The sequence below is a fragment of the Bidens hawaiensis genome, unplaced genomic scaffold, assembly GCF_021521415.1.
Source record: "Bidens hawaiensis isolate Kalapana, Puna unplaced genomic scaffold, B.hawaiensis_p1.1 tig00009327_1, whole genome shotgun sequence".
NCBI lineage: Eukaryota > Viridiplantae > Streptophyta > Magnoliopsida > Asterales > Asteraceae > Bidens > Bidens hawaiensis.
The window spans coordinates 787,522-798,407 of NW_027491688.1; the positions used below are offsets into that span (position 1 = coordinate 787,522).

The following is a 10,886-nucleotide window of genomic DNA, read 5'->3' on the forward strand; positions in this document are numbered from 1 at the left end:
ATCGGGTAAAACCGGGTATCGGGTATAGGTATAACCGGGTCCGGGTATTTACGGGTATAAATCGGGTACGGTTCCGGGTACGGGTATTGACCTCAAAATGCATACCCTATCCATACCCTACGGGTAGGGTCGGTTCCGGTTTCGGGTATAGAATACCCGGGTATAAAGAAAACCGGTTCCGGGTATTTTTTCGGGTTTGGTTCCGGGTACGGGTTTTTTGTGCACCTCTACTCTAATCCAGCCTCGTACGCTCCAAGATATGATCCGGCCCCATTCTCACATTTAACGAAAACAACATTTTATATTGTAAGCCCATCATTAATTAACGGGCTCAATAGTTATATTGGTCATTAATTAAATGGCTGAGGCCACCATTAGGTGGGCTTTGTCCAACACCATGACTTTCGTAAGGTTGAACATGAAAATAATAAATAACAGCCTAAGCGTATCATATTATTAAAGAAGTATTGCTTTAGTGTACAAGTTCTTTTAACACAAACTAGATATGTTAGAAAAACTTTAAACATATCCTTGCAGAGATACTGATGATTATAGTATCCGAAAATCATGTATATTAACATCAATATTAGTGATTACAAGAGTACTAGGGCTCAAAGAAAAACTTTAAAACAAAAAAAAAATCATTGTGAATAATATATGCGAGCAAACGATTTGGGAAAGAATTTGTGAACGATTCGCAGAAACTTGCTTGCAATTCAAACTTGTGCAGACGTGCGATTAGGGACAGAATCGACGAATTTAATATTAATACCATCATCACAAAAACACCATAAAAAACTTTATGTATCACGATAATCATGACAGTGAAAGTTCAAGAACAAACTTAAAAGGTATTCCAAAAAAAGCTAGTAGTTTCAAACTTAATACTGTTTTATGTAATATCATAACATGAAGAGAAGTTCCTATAAGTTTCATACACTAGATAAAGGTCACCAAAAAGAACCTGCTAGTCGAACCTCGCGAAAAAAGGAAAAACGGTTCACAACCATACCGCAAGTGCATCGTCAACCTAAGGTCAAAAATGAAAGAATATAACAATAGCAATAACCTGCTTACACTTGTGACATGACCTTCAACAAAAAGAATAACTAGCTACCATAAGGACTTTCTAAACTTGGACTTCATCCCACCAAACAATCCAACCGGCGACTTGGAACACGTTTTAACGTTACCATTTGTGCTTTTAAGGTCACCACTTGTGCTCTGGGAGCTGTTAGAAAGGCTACATGCTAGAGAACAATCACCAGAAACACTATTTAGTAACCCGAGCAACTCAACCGACAACAACTTACACTTACAACTTCCATTTCCTGATAAATGAACCAATGATGAAACAATAGCATCTTGCATCAAAATGTCACGCACTTAGTCACGCTGGTAATATAAGGAAAGTAGAATCTCAAGCGCGTGTTCTTGTTCTTCAACCTTTATGCCTAATTCTAGAAGCTCTCCGATAGATGCTATACAGCTCTCGTTTTCAACAAAATGAGCCGCAGCTTCTTCAATGGCACAAAGGTTTTCAAAGATTTTGACAATGTAACCAGACAGCAAAAGTTCATCCAAAAATGGAACCAAATGTTGAATGAAGCCAAGGTAGATCATGCGGTGTCCTATATCCTCGTGAGCCGAAAGATTGCAAAGTACTCGTAAGCCCACCTTGTGGTGTTCGCTCTTTTGGTTTTTTATCACTTCTAGAAGGAATAATAGAATGCCAGATGTCACAATTTCCCTGGTGTAATGTTGTTGACACGAGAGCACTTCTAGAATTAATAAGGCTTCTTCGGTTATATCTGAATTCGGATATAACGAGAGGTCACTCATTACACCTTTTGGTAAACGTGGTGTGTCGGTTCTGTATGATGTCATGCGAATCAAGTAAGCGAAATTTACTATAAACATAAACATCATAGTAATGATTAATAGTTAAAAATGATAAGCATTACCTGCAATTTTTCAAGAACATCAAAAGCAACTCTGCCCCGTGTCTTTTTGCTCCCGAATCACCTAACCGATGAGCCTCTTTTATAAACTTAAAAACCGGGCTAATGTAACTTGTAGAAACAAAAAGATGAGATTCTTGATCATCTTTCAATTGATTCTTCACATCTTCTACCGCCTTGCGCCTTGCAGCCCAAGGAAGCACGGAAAGATTCCCAAGTAAGAACACGTTTGGCCCTACAGGATTACAATTATACCCCTTGGAATTTTCTTGAATCTCACCAAACCCATCTTCGGTTCCAGCATCCGATGACACAAGAGAAACATGATCCACTTGGAGATTTAAATCACCTAAAGAGCTTTTGAAACTTGGTATCGAGCTAGAACAAGAATGCACACTCAAGTGACGGATTTTAAACTTCACGGGTGTTTCAAGTGGATCAAAAACATCATCTTCATCGCCTTCAATGTTTTCTAGTTCTTGTTGGTTGGTTGATTTTCCATATTTTAGCACGAGATATAACAAATAGTTCAAGATTTTCTTTTTTGCAGGGTCCGTGTCTAAGATTTTGCTTAATAGTTTTCTTATGGCTCGTTTTTCCATCACGATTGCTAAAGGGGATGTAATGTGTAACCGAGAAGCTGCAAATTTGAAAGCTTTGAGTTCCTCAAGTTGAGCAAATTTTGATGCCTTTATGTCTTGGTGGAGTAAAGCTAGTAAAACTTGACCCGCTTCATCTTCTGAGGCATCCAAAGTAAAAGCTACACTTTTGATGTAATCAACAATATGGGATATCTGCAAGAATTAACAAAAATACAAAAATTTATCATCTGAATTCACAAAGTTAGTTAAACTAGATGAAAGTGATGTGATGGTGAACAACAAATTACCTTAGCAGCCAATTTTGGTTCCACCATGTTTTGAAGTTGGCCCAAACATAACTCTAAGGAATAACAAATTCTTTCACACCTCAAAATTATTTTCTGACCACTAATTGCCTGAAAATAAACTTATCAATTTCAAGAATATATACAACCACAATATTAAGTGAATGAAGTGAGAAAATATACCAAGTAAAGTTTGCTAAACTCGGAACAATGGCGGAAAAGCAAATCGCATTTTTCCATGCACTTGTGTAACGAGCACAACGCTTGTAATCCAGGCTTGCATCGCGGTCGAGCAGACTCGAGTGCTTTAAATATTTTTGTTATTTTTTCTATAATTTTTTTAACTTCCAAGCATGCCAAACGATGCACCTGTTCATATGAAATATGTCCTAAAGTTGACATTTAAACCAGATCTAGTCATAATGATGATTAAAAGGTAAAAACATTGATGTGGGAACGGAAGCAATCAAATGGCTCAATAACTCGATGATTCAAATCAAAAGCTTTAAGAACTAAATGGTTCAAAGAAACCTTAAACAGCGTTCTTTACAATAACTAAAACTCAAAAACTGACAACTAAACAACCATCAGCCATAACTTATACTAAACATAAAAGAGAGAAAACATTTTACAAAAAAAAAAAAAAAAAAAAAAAAACCTTTTATATATAATTCGAATATTTAGAAAATAATTAAACCTGCATCAAACATGATCATTAACTAACCCCTTCATTTGAATGTTGATATAATCAAAGTTAATTGTAGAGGTCAAACACACCCTTAAAGATAGTGAATCTAGGAATGCTTACTTTCCATGTAGTTGTTGTTGTATATGTATGCTCCAGAAGAGTAACACCTTGCATATTAATTTCAATACAGCCCAACTTCCATCAAATTCATAACTAATAACAGAAATCTAGCTAGGAAAGAAGTTGTGACAAATGAGTGTATAAGTAAGGGGTACGTGGATTACAACAGCGCGAATTAAAAAACGACGACGGCAATGGTGGTGACGTGAAGGTAGAGTATGATCGACTTCAACTACTACTACTGGTAGGCAGAATTAAGAATGGAATGAATATGTGAGTGTGAGATGAATGGGTCAACTTATCCAACATTTAATTTGTGGAAGTTTGACAAGTTCCATTTGACTTGTGCCTTTTGTTATCTTCTCGCTGGCATGTTTCTGGCTTTATATTGTTACCGGCTACAGTAATAAATATACGCGCGTTGGTTGGTTGGTTGGTTGGTTTGTTTAATAATATTCTAGATTAATAATTGGTACGTAGCTTTAAAAGAGGCTTAAGTAATTCTTTGTTTCTCCCAAGTAATTCGGGTGAAAAATCAAGTCCTTTGAATCACCGGTTATAAATAAGTTTTACATCAGTTGGTCCGTACTTTTCTTTTGATCAAAAACTCTAAAACATCGGTTTGAAATTCGGAAGTCAAAATTTTTATTTCTAACAAAGGTCCACTGAAAGAAAAATAGTTGAAAGATTGGACCGTTGACATGGATTTTCAAAATGTAAGATTATTATTAGTCAATATACAAAACGTTGGATTATATATTTTTAATTTGTCTTCTTTTTTGTTCCCAACAAATGAATGGTTAGTTTAACGCGCTTGTATATTGAATCGGACTAATTTGTCTTGATTTTTAAACACAAAAAAGGGATAATATTCTATCCCAAATAAAGACACGTAAAACATCTAGAATATAAAAGGAATATGACAAGCAACGAGTTATATGGAAAATAAATTACGAGTGTGGCGGCCTTTTGTTTAATATATTCTGTTTATATAAAATTTAATAAATAATTTTAAGGGAGTTATATTTCAATGATGAGAACTTATTTCTCTTGTCTTTTTCACTTTCTTATTCATGATGTTTCTCTCTTTTTGTTCGTTCTGTAATTAAGAATTATAAATAGATTTTACTTTTAAATTAATTAGTTGTTGTTGTCTCCATCAGTCCATGTATTCCATATACATCTTATTAAATTGTTTTTATTTACCCAAGATTTTTAAGTGGACTTTACCTGTGTCAATGGACATGTTATTAAATAGTTGCCTCATGTGCACGTTTGGTTGAAACAAGTTCTTATAAGGGTGAATTGTTTTATGTGGCGTCTATTTATAGATCGGTATGCTACAGTGTTTATTGCGTGATTTGGAGATGGAATCCTCGACACATCTTATGGTCTAGTGTAGGGTGACTAGGTGAATTTGATCAATTATTCATGTTTGGGTTGAATTACCGTTCACGTTCACTTCACATGTGTATTGAGAAGATAGAGTATCCAAAAAAGCACAAGAACAAAAAGAAAAAGGAATGTGAGGTATTGCGAACTATATTGATGGTATTGTGTTGGATGATTTGCATAACAAGGAATGACATGATCTTTAACAACTATTCCTTCTTGATGGCTACATTGGTTAGGGCCGTCCAAACTGCTCGTCGCTCGAACTCGTTCGCCGCTTGCTCGAAAATTGCTCGGAAAATGTTCGCTCGTTTTTCCGCTCGATTGTAAACGAGCCGCTCTGCTCGGTTCGGTTTGTAAACAAGCCAAGCAACGAGCAAAGGTCTGCTCTGTTCGGTTCGGCTCGAATATTTTTAATTTATTTTATATATAATTATATATGAACAAATACATTATAGACAAAACACATAAAAATAAGCTTATAGTTTTTTTAACTCCTTTACATTTTTCCTATTTCATCAATTTTATATAATTATTTTTGCTTCAAGTTTTTAGAATACTAAAAATTCGTTTACATGATCATTATATCTCACTTCAAACTTATTTTTAATAAAAATTTACAATATATTACACGTTTGTCAAAAAACTACTAATTTGTTTATAAAATATATAAATTACAACCTTCAAACTTGTTTTTTATTGAAAATTTTAAAGTGAAAAAGAAATAAATAATGCTCGAAATCGCTCGATGTTCGATCGAAAAATGCTCGATTCGATTTTGGCTCGTTTTGGTTTTAGCTCGGTTCGAATTTTAGTCGTTCGGTTCGGTTGTAAACGAGCCAAGCAACGAGCAAGCTTTCGCTCGGTTCAGCTCGGCTCGTGAACAACCCTAACATTGGTGAATCACATAAAGATTGCCAAATTTTGTGGGTTAATCAAAGGAGCAAAAGATAAGGCCTTAAAGGAGAATGGTTTAGGTTTAACTTTGTTAATTTTTCTTTATAGATTGTTTTGTATTTGTGTTGGTTAGGATGTTATTTCCTTTCTTTTCATATGTACTCTAGGGCTAATTGCATCTTATGAGTTGTCCCATGTTTTCGTTTTATATTAATAAGTTACTAGTTTATTAAAAGTGTTTTGTTATTGGTAGATATCTATAGTAAAACCTCTATAAATTAATAATGTTGGGACCGTAATATTTTATTAATTTAGCTAGATATTATTATGTCAATAAATTAATAATTTATTAATTTAAAGAGGTCTTATGTATGACCTTTAAATTTCCAAGTGCAATATACATTCACAAATTAATTGAAATTGTCGAGTTCATCGTTTTTAAATAAGCAAAAAGCAAATTTTTGGTAAAAAAGAAAATAGCTTACAAAAACAAGTTTCAAGACACAATTTGTCTCCCATTAAACATGGGTGTAAATTAATCGTTATAAAATGACCATTGAATTATATTTTTTTTTTGAATCACATCAACTATGTATTCATTTTTGAAAATTTTTAAACTTGATCAATATAGATTTAAAGTTAAAAACAAATGACTACATCTTCATTTTTTACTAGAAAATCTTAGAATTTAAAATTATTTAATAACTATTAATTTTATAGTTTCATTAAGGCCAATATATATATAGACTGAGATGAGATTTCAAAAAAGTTATTATCTTATTATTTTATCGATTGAGTTTCAATATTGCACTAGTCCCAAGTTAGGGACGGATAAATTGTTAATATTATCAAGGTTATTAATTTATTGAGTATTAATTTATAGAGGTTATATTATATGTGTGCATGTTTTTAAGTAATAACCAATAAGTTTTGTAATAAAAATTAACAACAATCATCTAACTATCTATATAATTGTCTACCAAGAAATCATACGTGTCGCTCTCAGGTTGTTCCCCTCATTCTCTATAGCCACCAGATTGCTTGATTTCTAAATGAAGGATTCCCATGCATTTGACCCAAATTCGCGGGTATGGGTCCCACCAAACCCGGATAATCTTTAAATGGGTTATAACAACTCATTTATTCGTGAAACTCTTTTATAATCATACAATAATTTTTGCGGGTCATGGGTCTCACCAAACCCGGATAACTCTTAAATGGATTATAACATCTCATTTATTTGTGAAATAACCCCTTAATCATCAAAGAATAATTTCAACGCGTTATGAGTCTTACCAAACCCTAATAGCCCTCAAATGGATTATAAGATCTCATTTATTGGTAAACACTTTCATCATTAAACCCTAATTTAATTTATCTCCTTTACATGTTCTCTATTGCTTGTCTATCATCTCAATTGCCGGTTAACTTTCGATACTACCCACAATTTTCAACTACATCAACATCCCTTTTTCATTAGACAAATATGTTCGTGTTTGTTTATTTAAAAAAATCAACATGTTCGTGTCTATTTATGTTTGTTCGTTAAAAATCTAAAAACATATACATCTCAATTGAAAATACCAAACGCTAAAAAGTATAATAACAAACTAATATATATGCATTAAATTAAAACAAAACTATGATAAAATTTAAAATAAATAATCATAAAATAGCAAAACGATTAAAACAAAAACTTGAATTAATCCCCGTAACACGGAGGATCAAACTAGTTTACTTTATATAAGACTCGGAGTGACAAGCGCCTCATGAAAATAAAGAAATGGTGAACATTAAACAAATTTTGTATTCAATGATTTTAAAATAATTAAATTTAAACATGTTTAGCCTGATTATAGTAATTTGCTGTCTTCTATCAACATATTTTGGAAATGGTTGGAAAATATAATTAAAATGATAAATATGAAGAAATATTTAGCTATCAACTTTGCCTTGGATTATAATAATCCAAATTTTGCCTTGTTGGCGGACGTTAAGCCGAACTTTAGAAATATATTACAACAGTCCCAACTTTCAAACTATTGACCAACAACAAGCTTTTCACTAACGAAGTTAGAGTCAGTTAGTATTTGCTGACATGGCTGCTTAGGTGGAAAAAAAAGTTCTTTTAAAAAAATTCTTACAAGTCCAAGGGGGCAAATTGAAAGATTGAACAAAGTTGCATCTACTTCTAGTCCCCATGTCTCACTACCGCCACCTCTCGCCATTTTCCGACGAGACACAAACACTCAAATTATGACGGATGCCGATAATTAATAACAATCATTCGACTCGTAATCTCAAACCGAGCTTCACATAATTGTTCTGAACTTCCGGTGTCACTCCGGTCACCAATCACGCATTTTCCGATGAGAACTATAAACACGCAAATCATGACCGAAACCGCCAACTGACGCAACAGTTTGACTCATAGCCTAAAACCAATTCCCCTAACTCAATCGATCCTCATCTCTCTCTGTTAAGCCGCCGTCGTCGTTTTTGTGTGTTCTTCGGCCAAAAGACGGTATTGAAACAAGCATCAATCAAGGTAGTTAAATCACACCAATCGATTCCTATCACGTTTCATTTCTACTATCGAACATGACATTTTAAAATCAAAGATTAGGGTGGGTTCTAGGGTTTTTGTGTCGATGAAACAGTTGGATGGTGGCAGGTGGCGGTGGTTGTAACACGCATCTTCCGATTGACATGAATTAGGGTTAGGGTTTGGTTTGGTTCTTGATTGAAAGATGGTGATGAAGATGATGATGTTGCAGGTGGTGGTGGTGGTGGAGGCCGGTGGTAGTGCAGGCTATGGTAAGGTGGTGGTGTTTGTATTCAATCTTTCAATTCACCCCCTGGACTTGTAAGAATTTATTAGAAATAATTTTTTTCCCACCTAAGCAGCCACGTCAGCAAAAACTAACTGCCTCTAACTCCGTTAGTGAAGAAACACTAACCGGACCCCGGGCAGATTACTGGTAACCTGGGGGTTAGATAGATGTTTCCCACGAGGGGTGAGACCCTGAGAAGATGGTTCTTCTGATAACCTGCAAAACAGACACCGTGAGCTTGTCACTGAGAAGGGGGGGGGTTCCTCCTTGTGACCACCCTCCGGCGTGAGAATCAGACTAGATTGCTCTTTAAATATAAACGTATATTAAGAGATTGCTAGAGCAGATATCAGGTATATATGATGATAATATGATAAGATATGATCATACCATTTGTGGTATTTATAGCCGAAGGTAGGTTTCCAAGGAGGTGTGGCCGGCTGCAACAGTGTTCCTGTCCAACCAACAGTAGCCTACGCACGTGCCCTGCTGGTAGTTGGTGGGTAGGCAGCGGCTGATAATGACCAGGCCTGCTGTATACCATTCCTTTTCCACCAACTGCCGGCTACGCACGTGGTATGACAGGAGTTGGTGAGTAGGCAGCGGCTAATAGTGACACAGTACAGGAGCATGCTGCTCGCCATACTGTTGTCAATAAGCTGTCGTATCTTTAGTCAGATCTTTTTCCCATACCTCGTCAGGTACAGTACAGAAGATCTTCCCGTATCGTACGGACTGGCTTATTTGGGCGGGAGTATTCCCCCTCCCGCCCTTGTGCGGGATTGTTCCCGGCTTCGCTCATTCCTTCAGGTGACACTGAGTGATTGAGAGCTAAGTGCCTTGTGCGTGTAGCCTTGCTGCGCGGGTGGCCTTCCCTGATGGCTTGTATCCGAGGCTGCGGGGACAGGCGGAGTCCTTCACCATCGGGAGGCATTTCCTGCGGGACCCGCTTGCGTACTGCGCGTAAGGACGTCACGTCTCTGAGCATGGTTGGTCCTGCGGATCCAGTTGGTTTCTGCGCAGACGTCCCTCTTCAAGGTGAGTCTTGCGGGTCCAACTGGGCTCTGCTGGGACCTACCTCTTCAGTTAGTGAAAAGCTCGTTGTTGGCCAATGGTTTGAAAGTTGGGACTGCTGTAGTATATTTCTAAAGTTCGGCTTAACGCCTGCCGACAAAGCAAAGTTTGAATTATTATAATCCAATATCCCTTAATTTTATTAAATCAATCAACTGATATTATGATCACAATAAAGACTGCAATTTGTAATCATCACAATAAAGAATTAAAGACTAAAAGATAGAAAACTATAAAGCTAGACTTTGTTATGATCACAATAAAGATTGCAATTTGTTTAAAGTTAACATCTTTTGAAGTGCTTGGGTCCAATACAGGCAACCATGGTTTCATTATCTATTTCTTTTTGTGTAAACTCCACAAATGTTGCTTTTCGGTAGGCCGGGTCCATAGCTCTATTCCACAAGATATGTTTTTAGTGATAAGTGACGTTTACACGGTACAAGATATGGTTTCAATATCTCTTTCTCTTATGTTTTTAGTGAAGTTTTAGGGAACGATAAGAGATCACTATTGTCTTGGTTAAAAAAGGAAGGAGAGATTGAGGTGGTTTGAGCACGTGAAGAAGAAATCGACGCCGCACCCTTATTGTGGAGGGGCGGAGGGGAAGAGACACCCGAATTGACTTGGGGTGAGCGGATTGTGCAACATTTAGTAGACTTTCATATCTCTTCGCACGCGATCGAGGATAGGAGTTCGTAAAGATATAAAATTAAGGTTAAGAATATATGTGGGAGGGTTATGAGCGCATACTACATAGGGTTAAGATTGGGATGACTATATATGCTTTAATGGGAAATGTTAGGGTATGTGAAGAGAAGACAACCAACAATGTCCGATAGAGTAGTCGAAACCCTTACTATGGAGGGGAGGTGGAATATAGACATACCAAAATTGATATTAGATGAGTGGATTAGATATGATCTACTAGATTTGTACCTCTATGAAGACATGGCCTAGGATATGAGTTCGTGTAGGTGTAGCATTAAAGTTAACGACTTTTAAAGAAGGAAGGGTACAAATATGTCTTAGCT

At 35.9% G+C, this 10,886-nt stretch overlaps 1 protein-coding gene across 1 annotated transcript; it reads right to left on the reverse strand.

Moving 5' to 3' along the window:
• Nucleotides 1-906: 906 nt before the first annotated feature.
• Nucleotides 907-3,777, reverse strand: LOC143532032 (U-box domain-containing protein 5-like). Its single transcript, XM_077027187.1, has 5 exons — nt 3,656-3,777; nt 3,031-3,216; nt 2,851-2,958; nt 1,965-2,755; nt 907-1,873 (listed from the first exon to the last, which is right to left on the reverse strand). Exons 1-5 carry the CDS (start codon nt 3,707-3,709, stop codon nt 1,387-1,389), a joined length of 1,626 nt encoding a protein of 541 aa, XP_076883302.1. The 5' UTR covers nt 3,710-3,777; the 3' UTR covers nt 907-1,386.
• Nucleotides 3,778-10,886: the final 7,109 nt, after the last annotated feature.

Bases quoted from the DNA above. Each gene is read 5' to 3' on its own strand.
- LOC143532032 (XM_077027187.1), bottom strand. From the start codon at position 3,709: ATGCAAGGTGTTACTCTTCTGGAGCATACATATACAACAACAACTACA. The intron at 2,959-3,030 runs GTATATTTTCTC...GTTTATTTTCAG, and splicing joins AGTTTAGCAAACTTTACTTG to GCAATTAGTGGTCAGAAAAT. The intron at 2,756-2,850 runs GTAATTTGTTGT...TAATTCTTGCAG, and splicing joins AACCAAAATTGGCTGCTAAG to ATATCCCATATTGTTGATTA.